This window comes from Thalassophryne amazonica, chromosome 6, assembly GCF_902500255.1.
Source record: "Thalassophryne amazonica chromosome 6, fThaAma1.1, whole genome shotgun sequence".
NCBI lineage: Eukaryota > Metazoa > Chordata > Actinopteri > Batrachoidiformes > Batrachoididae > Thalassophryne > Thalassophryne amazonica.
The window spans coordinates 58,138,931-58,154,966 of record NC_047108.1 but is presented as its reverse complement, the minus strand read 5'-3'; the positions used below and the strand labels follow the sequence as shown (position 1 = coordinate 58,154,966).

The following is a 16,036-nucleotide window of genomic DNA, read 5'->3' as shown; positions in this document are numbered from 1 at the left end:
TTCCGGCATACTCGATATGCATCACAACGTAGCTGTATGTAAGTCTGGTGTGAAAGGGGCTTAACTGCACACTTTTACTCAATACGTACATTTTATATGAGAAATTTATTTTTGATATTCAAGTAGAGTAAATGTCAGATTCTTTAAGACTTTTACTCAAGTAATATTTTTAAAGGAGACTTTTTACCAAAGTAATTTTAAGATACTTGTACTTTCAGTTAAGTATCACTTTGAGGTACTTTATACAAGACTGCTGGTGATGCAAAATGCAAACATGTTCCCAGTTTGTCCAATCACAGCCACAGAAGCCTACAGGTTCTTCAGAGCTGCTATGCTTGTCGCGGTAGTTTTCCTCAATTGGTCACAGTTTGTGAGCATGAAGGGATGACGAACTTTCAAGTGCCACTATATATAATCAACAAGTGTTTATAGTTTTTGTGTGTGTGTGTGTGTGTGTGTGTGTGTGTGTGTGTGTGTGTGTGTGTGTGTGTGTGTGTGTGTGTGTGTGTGTGTGTGTGTGTGTGTGTGTGTGTGTGTGTGTGTGTGTGTGTGTGTGTGTTTTACAGGTCAGTACTGGCAGAGTGTGAAGTCCCACAGTGGCTCAGTGGATCTGTCACATCGGGCCGCTCAGACCTCGGACTGTGAGGAGACCGATGCTGTCAATGCTTTGGCTTCACTCTCTGTGGGAGTTCTCGCCAACAACAGGTACTGGCTTTCATACAGCCAGCTGCTTTTTTTTTCAAGTTGACAGTTGTGCCTTAAAAGTCTAGTTGCAGTCAACTAACCATTGATGACGTGGTTAAACAGCTTAAACAGTCAGTGAATTTTCATAAATTTTACAGAAACAAGTAGAAACAACAACAGGTTGTTGCTCAACAGCAACCGTAATACTTAATGTTCCACTTACGTGTGAAAAGAACACACACTGAAATGTCATGAGAGCAAACTGAACTCATGAAGATAAAGCATTTTGCGTGTTTGCCGAACTTACTTTTTTCACAGGGAAACAAAAGCTGCAATGCTTGCAGCTGCATAATACACTGGCTGTGTCCCAAATCCCAATTCAGGGTCTGTACCCTTATAAAGTCTGTGATGCACAAAGCTCATCGGACTTCAGCCCTTCACACACAGCTGATGTCAGAAGAAACCGTTCAGAAATGAGACTGTCAAGCCCACAGTGCGTTTTGCTGTTGCATTATTACATTTCCTCACTCCTATTTCCTGTCACCTAGCAACCTTGATAGCTGCATGTGCCAACCTAGCATAGTGGGCATAACCTGGACTGTAGTAATCGTTTTCAGTCATAATTTGTGCTTTATTTACAAATATTACTTATTTAGAATTGTACATATGGAGCCTAAAAATATCCTCCTTTTTAAAAAATGTAACGATCTTGAAAACGTCTTGCAATGACTCATGGGATTGTTTGGACCATGAAGGATACACCTGTTGTATCCTTCTTTTGGGAGGGGAATAAGGCTGTAAATGTTTGAAATGGGACAGCCTTGTCGTGCTAGTTAAGATGTAAACGGCCAGCAATTACAGCCTTAGGAGTGTGTAGTCGCTGAATTGGAACACAGCTGTTTGTTGTCATAACAAACAGGAGAGTCCATGTAATTTACAGTTTCCCTTCAAATGTCAGCACATGCACCCAAAGCATCCTGAGAATAATGATGTGGCATTTCTTATTGGGTAATTCAGTGTGCAGTTGTTGATGATGACTGGATATCTTTGGTACTCTGTGTCTTCAGAGGATCCGTGGGTACCACTGGAATCTTCATATTAAATGAAATGTTTCTAAGAGAGACTAAGATTAGAGGTAACACTTGCATTGTGAGGAAGCATCAGCTTAGACATTTTGGCCATGTGGTCCGTTTCTCTGTGCATGATCCAGCACACAGGTGCCTGAGTGTTGGGGACCCCAGTGGGTAGAAAAGGCCAAGAGGATGCCCATATTTCACCTGGCTGCAGCAGATAGATGGTGATTTTAGAGATGTGGGGATGGACCAGCTGTCTGGACCGAGTTGTGTGCCTGGGTGATTGCCATCCAGGACACAGGGTGGTTTAGTGGTGTCCTGGATGCAGCAAAGCGCAGCAACAGTTCATGCTCCCAGAAATGACTTGACATTCCATGTGTTGCCTGCCCTTGCTGTGATAGCTGCTAACTGTTAGCATGCTTACTGGACTGAGTACTGCAAGGTGCCATTGTTCAATTGTGTGGAGTAACAGGAAGTGGATCTTGATAAGGCATCAGTGTCTATCATTCAGATGCTCCTTCTAGGGGCAGGATTTGAGGTCTCACAGTCTAGGAGTGAGTCCACCCAGCACAAGCACTCAGTCAGTGCTGAACACTCACTCACCTTCAATGACTTATGGCCCCCTGACACTTGCACAACTTTGATCCTTACATGCACTCTGCCATGCAGGAGAGTAAACTCGTCTCAAACCCATTGTAAACTGATGTAAACTGTGCACAGCTTCGTGCAAGTGTGCAAAGAAAATTTTGAAATGTTCAAAATCTTTATCATGCATTAATTACATGAACTTCACATGACCATTACGCAAACAAGTCAAAAACACAGCATGTGAGTTCAAGTGATTGTGTCAACGCACCGCATCAGAGCGCATCTGAATGATTATAACAACATGTTAAATCTATCATAAACATACTTTTACAGCTGCATAGAAGAACGGATGGACATGCAACTGTTTTACCAAGCCATGACAATGTAAACATGACAATTACCTTTTAGACAGCTCCAAATGATTTCTCCACCTCATTAAGCACGTTTGCACGAGAAAAGCAGCAACTGGAGTGCTCCTCTGTGATTCTGGAAGTGATTAGAGCTGTTTACAACAGCCAAATCGGACAAAACATGATTAATCTGCTACAAAATAATTATTTTATATATGCAGCGTCCGGCGCACAATGCATGGCAGCCAGTGGAACAAAGCACAGCATCCAGCTGGGAACAAAGTGGGTGGGATCATCACGATGATGTGCATGCAAGTGCACGGATCAAAGTCGTGCAAGTGTCAGGGCACCTTTACTCCAATTCAGGGTCACAGGGGGCTGGAGCCTTTCCCAGCAGTCATAGAGCATGAGGTGGGGTACAACCTGGATAGGACGCCAGTTTGTTGCAGGGCCACATATAGACAAACAAACACATTCACACATGCACACACACCTACGGACAATTTAAAGTTTCCAGTTCACTTAACCTGCATGAAACTCACACAAACACGGGGAGAACATGCAAACCCCACACAGAAAGGCCACATGTGAGACTTTATCCCATGACCTTCTTGTTGTGAGGCAACAGTGCTAACCACTAAGCCACCATGCTGAGCACAGCCATGGTAATTAATAATCACTGCTCAGTAACCTGTTGACATCCTAAAAACATCTTTGCTGAGCAGTAAGTTTGACTGCGCAATAAGTCTGTACAATCCCTAGCGTTCATAAACAATTTTTGCATATTTACAATGTGAATCATGTCGCTAATAAGTAATAAAACAGTGACTTTCAGGCTGTTGGCTAACATCTTTTTTTTTTTTTTTTTGTCTTCCTCCAGCAGCCTTCCTGATGAGCCGATGGAGCATGACAGTGACTCCATATAGGCAAATTGAGGTCCTGTCTGTAGCCTCCTTACATGACCATGAAGGAGACAAGGAATTGTTTTCAATACCACTGAGCCCCACCAATCTGCCTTATTCATACACACACACACACGTACGCACACAAACACACAATGCTAACTCTCTCTAGAATTGTCTTACAAGCACCTCAATGCTGTTAACCAGTCATCTGGTCTCAGCACCACTACCTGCAGTTAGTAAACTTCTGAAACCTCAACAAAGAGTGATACAAAGAGCTGAATAGACATTTTATGTCTGCAACTGACACTGGAGGATGTCCAGAAGTCCAGTACCACAAACCCTATGGGAACAGACAGAACTCAGACATGCACCTCTAACTCTTCTTGAAGCACTATATCTACCAGCAGCTTTCTTGTTGCCTTAACTTTGCCTCGTCAGGACCAACGGACTTTGGAAACTAATTATTTTCTTTCTACCTTTCATTGTGACGCTTTGCTTTCCAAATTGAAATTGAAGTAAGTGATGGCTGTAGAATGAAGCTGTGACATCACAGAAAGCAGAGACAGCCAGCGTCAAGATGCTAAGCTGTAAAAAGAAGTGGCCACAACATACGGAAAAAAGATGAAAGAGACACGGAGCCGCTGTCAGCTTTAGTGATGTCACTTTAACCACTAAAATAAGATAAACATGAGGAAAGAGACAAAAAGAAGACACACAATGGACAAATGTGGGTTGGGTTGTTTTTTTAGAAGCAATGAAGAGGCAAATGCCCTTATTGTTTTATTGCACTGTTCATTCCTTAATGTGAAACATAAGAAATTCCAAAGCTCTGGGAAAAGCCTTTTTGCTTAGGTTATTTAACTGTTTTCTGAACATTTGGATAAAATGTCTCCTTTGTTTTCCCCATTCATGTCTTATAAAGTCTCTGAGTCACTATAAAGTCACATTTTTTTCTTTTTTTGGTTTGTTTTTAATGATCTCACAATGTTAGTGCAGGGTTTTTTTCTTCACTGCTGTTCATTGTCTTTAACACACACACACACACACACACACACACACACACACACACACACACACACACACACACACAGATCAGTGAAGTATTGTACCACTAACTTTGGATACTGTAACTTACTGTTGATATTTTGAATCAGTCAGCGTTCATTCCACCTGAGGACCATTGTGTTGTTGCTGTGTAGTAGCAATAATGTTTATGCACTTACGGATATTACCCAAAGAAAAATGCCTTAAAACAGCTTGCACTTGGAAATGAGACTGTGGACGCAACCGAAGAGGGACCATTTAGGATCCTGTTCTTTACAATAGGCCTTTTTTAAGGACCTTTGAAACTGTGGATTTAAGTGAACATGCCATATGCAGATTTTTGCATATTGTTTGGTGTGGTGAAGACCACACATATGCTGTATAAGGAGCTACAGTCAGAGCTCTGCTGGTTTTTAGTCCCTGAAATGTTTTATCTAACAAATCTGATGACATCTCAGCCATGTCACTGTTTAGGAACCGAAACATGTTTGATTCTCTACTCTGTCAGTTTTTGGGTTAATCTCCAGCCTCTGTTGTAATGTAAATGGAGCCTAAATACTCCATAAGAAACTAGAAGACCTCCAAGAACACATAGCTTTGGCAAGTCTTAAGTAAATACCACAGGTTCCATGAAGCGAAATCTGAGAGAAAAGAAAAATATAGGAATCTCCTTGTGGTGTATTTCCCTTGGTGTAATGAGAACACCGATCTGAAAGCTGGCTTCCTCACTTACATTGGGTGAGGGTATATTAACAAATTGGACTATAAAAAGTTTCATAATTTTGTTGTGGTCATTGCATCAGAAATAAATCTGTATTCACACAGAATATGTAGTATAAAAAAATAGCAGGTTTTGAGCCCAGGTTTTAACACTCTTCTGATACAAATGTATCTCCTTAAAATTCACATTTTAATGCATAACATGTATAGGGAGCTGTGCCAGGAACTCTGTGGGCTCATCCTAGCTCTCAATATTAAAGGAGGTAGAGAGAAAAAAGTGACTGGATCAGCTCCAAAAGTTAAGTTTCTTTGGCAAATCACCCACATTTCCACCGAGTTTCAAGAAAATCAGTAGTTTTTACATAAATTTGCTGAGACAAACAGCACTGAATACATTACCCGCTTGGGGAAGTTTATTAAGATGAACTAGAATAAAAAAAAATTGCCTTGTGCAAATCAGCCCACATTATCGGGTGCATACAATCAAGACTTGCTGCTTCGGGCTTTGTTGTCTGATACAGTTTTTAAATTGAAATTTTTTTCAGTGTGTCTAAATGTGCGGTCACAAAATATACTGTTTAGTCTTTATTATAGAGTTGTACTTTTTGGGTGCTTCTAAAATGGCAGTTTGACACTAAAGCTGTACGAAAACTGAGAGCTTTTACTTTAAAATCATTGGTGGTTCTTTATTATGACTGTGCCCTGGTTGGATCGCCTCTAAAGGTGAAGCTGCAGAGCTTCAATGTTCTTTTTTGACAAAGGTGTGTTTTGCTTATGTGCAAATGTTGTCAGTCTACATCTATGAAAGATAATATGCTTTCTGGCTGGCCATGGGAATTATATTAGGAATTCCATTTTCCTTTTGCCAGATCTGCTCCACCAAACTAAAGATGGTTGAATGCGTCAGTTGACAGAAGTACAGTAGTCATGAAAATCGCAGAAATACCAACATTGTCTTTGTACTGCTTCGCCCATAAGAGGAAATACTTTTTAAAAAATGGTAATGTATGCTTGTGGGCATCTCTTCATGGCAACAACTCCAACCTCTCATTGTTCTTATACTGTAGTGCTTGTTCTTGATAGGTGACAGCATTGAAGCAATGAGTGCACAGCAGGTGCATGTGTGGTGTCCATGAAGAAACTGTTCTAAAAGAGCGATCATGTGTACAGGTGGACTGTTCACTCCTGCCATGTGTTTTTTTTTTTTTTTTGGATTTGCAAGTGTTAATAGATGTCTGTGTGTATATGTCACATAATGTAAATGAACTCCTGTATTATATTCTGTTTTTTCCTCCCAGTGGCTATTTTTATGTCTTAAGCAGAGGCCAGTATTGCCTCAATTCCTTTTATTGCTGATGTCATTTGTACCTTCTTCTTTTGACAAACACTGTATATAGAAACTCTTAAGACCAAAATACACATCACACATGTGCCTTTGATGCATTTGGTTGTATGTGTATTGGCAACTTTTAACTGGACTTGTTTTCATGCTGTTTTTACCTGAATGTTTTTTTGGGGGGTGGGGACTTTTCCCCCCGGTTTCCTACAATCACTATGTATAGAAATAATGTCTATTTTTTACTGTTGATTTTGTCCTTTTCTCTTGATTAAAAAGAAAATATTACTGAGACAAATCATTGTTTTATTTATTTTTGTTGAAAAATAGGAGCAGGTAATTGGAATTTGCTGGTAAATGATCAGTGCTTACATGTGAACATACTGTAAATCTATGTAATTCTATGAACAAAAAGGAACATTTATTCTGTGTCTGGTTTCACTCTTTTCATGTTTTTGCAACTTGTTACGTCCGCCAAGGACGTAATAAAATCATTGGTGTTTATTTATTTATTTATTTGTCTGACTTTTAATAGGATTACGTCAAAACTACTGCACAGATTTTTACTAAATTTTCACCAGAGATCGATATTAGGCAATGGAAGACTCCATTAATATTAATAATAATAATACTTTTTATTTGTAAAGTGCATTTAAAGGTGTACAGAAACACTTTTTGAGAATTTGTTTGTGCATTCCTTGATAAAAATTGTTATTCGTACACTTGCGGAATGTTTGAGTACAGTGTCGATGATAATATTTGAATCCAATTTGCCACTAAATTGACATGTAAATCGCCATTGGCTGAAGTCAGTAGGGCACTTCCGGTTGACGTCACTGGTTGGGATCTCCTCTGCTGGGGACGAGTGCAGTTTACTGAGCTCTCTCATTGAAGTTCTATTAGTCTCGTCAAGAAACAGATGGAATATGGAAAGCTGTGCATGTTGGCAAAGCCACAAACAGAGGAACAAGGGAGACAATATTTCCTTCATTTATTTGCATTATTTGCAATTTATATGATAAACATTGTCCATTGAGGTTAAAAGTTGCTAATAAGTGAAACATTGATAAACCTTGGATCACAAAGAGGCTAATGAATGCATGTAAAAATATATATATATTTTTTTGTACAAGCAATTTTTAAAAATCAGAACAATTGAAGTTGAGAGTAAATATGAGCTATATGAAAACAAACTAATATTATGCATTCTTGCAAAAGGCAATATTACAGTGATTTATTGGAAAAAATAAAACAAACATTAAAGGTGCCTGGAAGCTCTTAAATGAAATCTGCAAAAATAAAAAAAAAATTGTCAAAGATTATCCAACATATTTTTTTATACAAATACTGATACAATTGTTAAGTAAAAGAAAGCTATAGTAGATCATTTTAATGATTATTTAGAAAACTAAATTGTACCTTCTGATATGTGTTCTTGGGAAAACAGTAGAGCAAGTAATAACCTTTTGGGCGCATTGTTTACTCGAGATGAAAATGAAATAATTGATGGTGTTCATAAACTGAAGGGAAAAAAATCAACTGATTGTGACAATTTTGATATGTTTTTGATTATAAAAAATAAAATTATTGTGTAATTAAATCGTTAACTTACATTTGGAATTTGTCATTAATGACTTGGAGTTTTCCTTCCAAAATGAAAATAGCTCAAGTGATTCCGCTGTTCAAATCTGGTGACAAACATGTTTCTATAAACTACATGCCAGTCTGTTACCTCAATTTTAAAAAATTCTGCAAAAGATTTTTCATATTCATAAAGAGGTTAAATGATTTTATATCTAAACATATTCTAAGTGAGCAGCAATATGGATTTAGCAAGAATCATACTGCTTCATTGTCAGTAATTGATTTTGTGTAACATATTACAAATGCAATTGAAAGCAAGCAGTGAACTGTAGTGTTTTTTTTTTTGTTTGGTTTTTTTTTTCAATTTACAGAAAACATTCAATACCATAGATCACACCTTATTATTTGGAAAAAATTATAGAAGTATAGTATTAGAGGACTGCCTCATGATCGAATAGCAAGTTACTTGCACAATAGGTATCAATGTATCAATTGGTGGGATAAATTATGAATATTTGAAGTGCACTTGTGGGGTGCCCCAGGGCTCAGTCCTTAGGCCTTTGTTGTTTCTTTTATATATTAATGACAAATTTTTGGTTTCTAAGTTAGTAAGTTGCATTTTATTTGCTAATGATACAACTGTGTTTTGTAGTGGGGATCATTTGGGACAGGTTCTGGACATGATGGAGAGGGAACTACAGAAGCTCAGAGAATGGTTTGATTCAAATAAATTATCACTTCATTTTGGTAATACAAAGTGTATCATATTTGGAAATAAGCCCAGGAATTTATGCAAAAATGTATTAGTACACAATATTGAAAGTGAACTTGTAAATTAAACTTTTTTTTTTTCTTTTTTTTTGGACGATAAATTACGTCGGAAAACAGAAATTATGTTAAATCTAAAATGTCAAAAGCCATTGCAATTTTGTAAAAAGCACAAGACTTCCTCTCCCAGCACTCATTAACTACCTTATATCATTCATTACCTGTTCCCTATATGACAAAATTTTTCCTTGCGAAATTTGCCACATTTCAAGGAAATTGGTTTATTATACTGGTTCTATATGCAATTTGTGTATTACTAGTGAGCATGTGTGAACTCTGAGTTTTGCTCTCGTTTGGCTATCAAAGCCAGGTAGATTGAGTGTGTTACAGGAAGGACATGTAGTTTTAACTGAGTTTTAGCCTTAAGTTCAGGTGAAGTGAAAACATGGCAGGAGCACATTGCACTATTGTGACTGTGCAAACAATTGTTACAGGCTTGAAAGGTGGCCTAAAAACCACTGTGATATTTGTAATTGTGAGCACCAAAATCTGGAATGCACATGCAAACCACTATTTGTGTTGTATGGCTGGGGGGGCCTGGCTGCCTTTTTGTTTCTGTCTTTTGTTTTTCCTTCCAGGTGGCTTGCATTTGGGACTGAGTGGCTGTGTTGCTGAGGTTATCAGGACCTCACCCTGATCACCTGCGGCTCGTCAGGACTCACAGCTGTGGTGCATCTATATGGATTGGAACATGGTGGCATTTAAGACTGGAGTATACAGTGTGTATTTGCCAGAGACTCGACCTTGTGACCAGACGGGTGAGATCGTCGTCTCGGGAGCCATCTCATCATCAGTGGATGCAGAGAACGTCCAGGGTTTGATGCACGGTCTGTGAAAGAGGAGGGGGTGAGGTCTCACGCTCGTCAGTACACTTCCTGAGGTACGTTAGATTTTGTGACTAACGTTTATACAGTAAGTAAATGTGGTGTCCCTCACACCTTATTATATTGAGCTGTACGTTAGTCATGTATCGGCTTCCACTGCAGTGGAGTTTTGTGAACTGGATGTTCCATGCCTGCAGGTTGGGAAGCTGATTAGTAATTAAGCCAGGAAGTGTTTGCTGTTTATGTACACCTTTGAGTGGTCTCTCTGTGTGTAGAGTGTGGACTCACATAATGGTTCCTTCTTTCACAGACTCGGTTTGTTGCGGCCACCTGGGAGGTGTCGGCGGGGTCCTTGGGTCCGAACGGCTTCTGGCTCCGGACCGTTAGCGCTGCTGGGAGCGCACCGTATCACCACCACGCCAGACCGCACACTCTTTTGTTGTTTTGTATCACATCACTGTTATGTATTAAATTCAGTTAGCCTTTGTACCGTGCTCTGCTTATTTCATACTGGGTCCTTCAAACGCTGGTCGGTTCTCCGAGCTGCGTCCGACACATAACAATTTGTTTTACACAACTATCCCACAGAAAAGATAAATCCAGAACAGCCATTGTTTGTCTGGTTGGGTTTTGAAATTTGAGTTCATTGACTAATTTTGCATGCTTTTTTTTTTTTTGGTATTTGTCATCATGGGTGTGTGTATGTGTTTACAAACAGGTATGTATGCATGTATATATCTAATCTATGTATGTGTATGTAATATATATATATGAAACTGTGTTTATGTGTGCATGCATGTATGTGTGTATATATGTCTTATTTTTATATGGGCTGGGTCTTTATAAGCTTTGCTTCTGCCCTCACCCTTTCGGTCACACAGGTTCATTGTAGAGTTGTTTTTGTTGTTGAATTGTTGTGCCCAATAAATTAATTCATTCATTCATTCAAGAGCATGGGGTCACATTTTTACGCTGGTATTTTTGATAATCTATCCAGCTGTCAGTGTCATTGGGTCCGGTGTAACAATTCCTTCAAATTATTACTGTATGCTAACACAATAAGTTTGTCTTTACATTTCCAATGAACAGAGAGACCTCTTAAAAAAAGTTTCAATTCATTGACTTTCCACTTCTTAAAGTCATCTAAAATGCACCAATCGCTCATGTTTATATCGCATCCTGCCATCTTTGCCATGTTTACACAGGTTTGGTTGGTAGCCAATATCCAATTCCAATATCCAGTCCTACAACACAGTACATGGTCAGAAATGTGCAACTTGCTTATTCCATTATCTGCCGTGTGTATCACAGTTAAAGTGTTTTGTTTTTGGTGGTGTTTTTATTTTGCATTGACGTACACCCAGTCATCACTTCCTTCATTCTTAAGAATAATTTAATTTCAGGTAGAAAATACAATCAATCCCCTTTTCTCCCGTCCTTTGGACCAAAGTAAAATTAGTACTGTCGTTGGAGGTTAGCTTTGTGAGACCGCACTGTGCTGACAGGGCAAACATTAGCGACCTCCCTACGACACTAATGACAGGCTGTTTATTGGCAGTGAAAGAAAAAGTGGTTTGTCATGTTTATGTTCTGAAATAAAATGTCAAAACTCATCTCTTTGCAGTCAAAATGAAAAATAAAGTGACAGGTGCATTATTTTCATACATGCAGACTACAAATATTTTTCAGAATGATCCCAAAAAGTGTCTTTTTGCTTTAGTGTTGGGAGAAATAGTTAATTTTTGAGTGTTATTCGTATTCCATCTATGTGTGTGTGTATAAATATATATAAATTATCCATCACCTCCTCCCTCCTTCCTCTCTTTTTTGTTTTTTTTTAATGGAAACCCAGCAGGAAGCCACATGCGGCATTGCTTTGATGGCGACACGCACGATTCATGGCTGTTAGGAGCCGCTTGTTTTCATTACTCCTCCACGTCAGCTCGCTGGAGCTACATCACGCTTTTGTGCAATGCAAGCAAATTTGGGCCAAAATGAGAGGAAAGAATTTCAGGGGAGAGTTTTTTTGGCACCAGAACAAACAAAGGGAACTCGGTTTGGGCATAAAGAAGAGAAACTCAAATCTGAACGAGTGCTAGCCGCCACTTTTTCCAACGTTGTTTGGGTTCAGAGAGAAGAAGGGTACGGAAACATCAAACGTTCAGTCATTTACTCCACTTTTTTTTTTTTTTACTTCACATGCATTCTCTAATTGTAGCATTTTATAAGTGACAGCAAAAAGTTAAATTACAACACAGCTCTCAAATAATCCATAAATATAGTGATGACAGAAGTTATGAAAAATGATGAGGACATCAATTTGAGGTGTGATGTCGTGATGAGGTTGGTCAAAGTTTAGAGCCCAATAAACCCATGAACGTGGAGGCCTGCAGCTGTGCCTTTATGTAGCTGCTATTCTGTGGTCTCGATCGTGGACATATGAAAAGTCTCCAAATGGTTCAAGATGCAGCTGCTAGATTCCCCACCGTGGCTGCTTGTAAATATGAGGCCTGACATTAGCTTTTGTTGTTTAGTCAAAATGCTGAATGTTTCTATACCTTACTTCTTAAGATGGAGCCTTATGTGCCAGCTCACGCTCTGTGTTGTCAACCTGCAAGTCTGTTCCACCTGTCTTATTTGCAGATTCCTTAGCATTTTATATCACAGATGCTGACATGAGATCATTGAGGATTTGAAATCTACCTAATTCCTACCCCCTGCTTATCTATAATCAATAACACACCTTCTTCTACTGTAATTTCATTGTGATTTTCTAATCAAGAAATATTTTTATTTTCTTCTTAGTTATGAGTTACTCATGCAAAAGCAACACCAGCCAAGTACTGAGTGCATAAAAGAACACCCTTTTCAGAAGTTTGACATTTCTGCTTTGAAACATTTGGGAGGGGGGCTTAATCTTCATGTAGCTAATGTTTTGAAAATTATTTCTTTATTTTATTTATTTATGTATTTACTTTTGAAGCTGTAGGGTATAAATATCAACATTAAAATAAAAAAGCCTTTCAGGCCTTTTACTTTATATGCCATGAGAGTAGAATATATAAAATTCTGAAATAAGTGACCAAAATTATGTATAAAATCATTTTTTTTAAATGTATTGTTTAATGGAATTTGATTTTAAGAAACAAATTCTTGTACCAATGAAATGTATGTTTCCACAGAGAAAACCAGTTCTTGTTCTAATAACTGTATTATTATTATTATTATTATTCAATCAAATACAATTTCAAATAGATAATATTTAAAATATGTGGTATGAAGAAAGAAGTTTTCTGCATGATGACTACATCATCAAAGAAAAAAAATTCTTGAAGAATTTTCTTGTTCTGTCAACCTATTTGAAGAGGGCAGTGTAGTGGCTAAGTGATTAGTGCACTTCCGAAGCATAATTTTCCTGGTTCAACACATTCTGTGCCCATACTCCACATAATTTGGTGGTGTGTCAGAAGGACATCCAACATCAAACTTAAGTTGTTCTTTATTCTGGAACACTTCATAGTGCCTTCTCAATGTAGCAGTGCACATGGGGTAACGTTTTTGGTCTTCTGTATCTGCCCATCCATGTGTGGACAAAATAACTTAACCAAATGTGGTGGCGTGAACGACGGCCACCCAAGGACACAATGATTTGATTTTTAGAAAGCAATGCTGAAACATCTGGGACAAGGTCACAATTTTGGTCCAGTGGCTATATGTTGGGGATATTTAGAGAAATTGGTTAAACAAATACCAACTTTGATTATTATTATTAAACATGAAAATGATGTTTCTGTTGGTCACATAACCTTAGACCTTATGCAACCCAAAAAGGTAAATCTCACTTAAAACTGCTTTTCCCAGAAATTCTTTAAAGATACACATTTTAATTTGAAACACTACTATGGAGTTATATCAATTTTTTATTTGCCAAAAAACCTTTGCACGTGGGTGACCTTGAAAGTGAAACACAAACTCATATCTGTTTAACACCTGATAAGGTGTCAAGGCCATACAAAACAATATAATATTGAATCAGTGAATAACAAAGAAGTAATTGGCATGAATCAGTGTCAAACATGTAAGGTGCAGGTGTGTCCCTCCCATTAGTTATTATTAATTTTATTATTAACAACAACAGTAATAACAATTCATTCACTTACTATACCCACTGCAATTAAGGGTCACACCCTGGACAGGACGGCAGTCTATTGCAGGGCCATAAAACACATTCACACACACACACACACACACACACACTCACACACAATTAATTTAGAGTCACCAATTCAAACAAGCCACATGTCTTTGTAAGTGGGAGGAAGCCAGAGCACCCAGAAGGAAGACAAATACTGGGAGAACATTCAAACTCCACACAGAAAGGACCAGGTGGGAAGCAATCCCACGACCTTCATGCTGTAAGGCAACAGTGTTAACCACTAAGCCACAGTGCCACTAATTATAATAATAATAATAATGTGCTGAGTTTGCTTGTTATCTGCCCAGTGTTTTCTTTGTAAGAAAAGTACAAATGTGGTAAAACAAGTCTGTATATGTTGACTTAGTGTACATTTGTCTAATTTTTAACATCTATGCTAGCTCTGACATGACTGAGCACCAAAAAAACATTGAACGCATCATACAAAAATAAGGCTCATGATGGAAGAGATGATAAAACATGAATATTTCTGTGTCCAAAGCAATTACTCATATGTTTTACGACAATGTTGAAGAAACAGTTGATTTTGAAAGTGACGCTAGTGACCTGCAGACATGGCCGACCAGGCGCCTTCCATCCTCCACACAGAGAACGCATAACTCAGTCTCTCATGAGCCAGGTAGTTACATCCAGCCAGCTTGGCAGCCACATCCTCACTCTGCAAGACCTGGTACAGAAAGTCAATGTAGCGTGATGCTAATTTAAGTGTCTGGATCTTGCTCAGTTTGTCGGACGGAAGTGTGGGAATGATCTTACGTAACGAAGCGAAGGCTTCGTTCAAAGACTGTGTCCGTTGGCGTTCTCGGATGTTGGCGATCACCCGTTGGGTGTGCGGGTCCTCCAGCACTGAAAGGCCTCCTGGGCTTGTACCGGGGACTGGAGAGAAGGATGGGCTTGAGGAAGGGGGGTAGTGTTCAGGGCTCTTTTTAAGTCTTTTGGGTCCAAACGTGGCGAACAGCTGCATGTCGGCCGCTGGCATGACCTTGCTTTTATCTGCATCATCTTCCTTACATTCGCCTGTCTGCCGTTTAAGCCCGGTGATCCCTGGTGTTTTGATGACAACAGCACGGGCGCTTGGAGGTTGGCTTCCAGCGTTCTCCTCATTGGAAACTACCTCTGCCTCGGGGTACTCATTGGGCCGCTCCTCCTCTCTCATATTCCCTCTCCTTTAAGAGACTTCCTCTCCTCTGCTCCTTTACTCAACGTCTCCGGTAGTTACTTCTTTCCGTCTCTGTCCTCTCTTTGTTTCTTTTTCCCTCTCTGGAACTTCTCTTTTGTTGTTTTGTGCTCTTTGTCCGGCTTTCCGTTGTGGTCTTCTTCCTCTCAGATCATCGGTTTTACGTCTTGTGACGTCCACATGCCAAACCGACACGGCCGAATAACCAGCACTCCGTGTTGGATAATCACAGCGCTTCTTCATCCACCATTGTAGAAACCTGCCACTGAGCTCTGTGATGGTAAACGTCATAAGCCACACTCTCCTCACGTCCAGCTGCTGTAGTTGCATGTGAGACACAAGCAGCCCGAATCTGACTTTTTTAAAAGGGAGGGACAACGGAGCCTTGAGCTGCCCACTCATCCCATTTACTGATTGGCTCATAGGAGTTTTGGGGGTTCAGCGTAACTTAAGACAACAGGAAGATTTAATTTTCACAGATTGGCATGATCAAACACACAATGGTATGTTGTACCAAAAAAAAAAAGAGAACACATTGGGGTTTTGTAACATTTGCTCCTTTTTGTCGAAGTTTATAGGTTCCAGATTTGCTCTTAACAAGTCATTGCCCTCCCGTTCTCACTCCACTGTTCTTCCTCCCCAGACAACTTCAGGAGAAGCTGCACATAACATTGTTGTACTTTTTTCTGGCTTCCAAATAAATAAAT

General features: G+C 39.1%; 2 protein-coding genes across 7 annotated transcripts in view; one reads left to right on the top strand and one right to left on the bottom strand.

Annotated features, from left to right (window-relative positions):
• The window catches only part of hdac7a (histone deacetylase 7a), a 196,594-nt gene extending 189,600 nt beyond the window's left edge, over nucleotides 1–6,994 (top strand). For 5 of the 6 annotated variants that reach the window (XM_034172206.1, XM_034172205.1, XM_034172207.1 and 2 more), the window contains 2 exons: nucleotides 567–705; nucleotides 3,576–6,994. In XM_034172206.1, coding sequence (XP_034028097.1) covers nucleotides 567–705; nucleotides 3,576–3,621 — 185 coding nt within the window. In that variant the 3' untranslated portion in view covers nucleotides 3,622–6,994. The remainder of the gene's footprint in view (nucleotides 1–566; nucleotides 706–3,575) is intronic. The other variant, XM_034172209.1, reaches the window with a different exon arrangement.
• Nucleotides 6,995–14,354: 7,360 nt separating this feature from the next.
• On the bottom strand, nucleotides 14,355–15,654 carry LOC117511629 (twist-related protein 2-like). The gene has a single exon (XM_034171581.1). It carries the CDS (start codon nucleotides 15,306–15,308, stop codon nucleotides 14,691–14,693), a length of 618 nt encoding a protein of 205 aa, XP_034027472.1. The 5' UTR covers nucleotides 15,309–15,654; the 3' UTR covers nucleotides 14,355–14,690.
• Between the last annotated feature and the right edge of the window lie 382 nt (nucleotides 15,655–16,036).

Bases quoted from the DNA above. Each gene is read 5' to 3' on its own strand.
- LOC117511629 (XM_034171581.1), bottom strand. From the start codon at position 15,308: ATGAGAGAGGAGGAGCGGCCCAATGAGTACCCCGAGGCAGAGGTAGTT.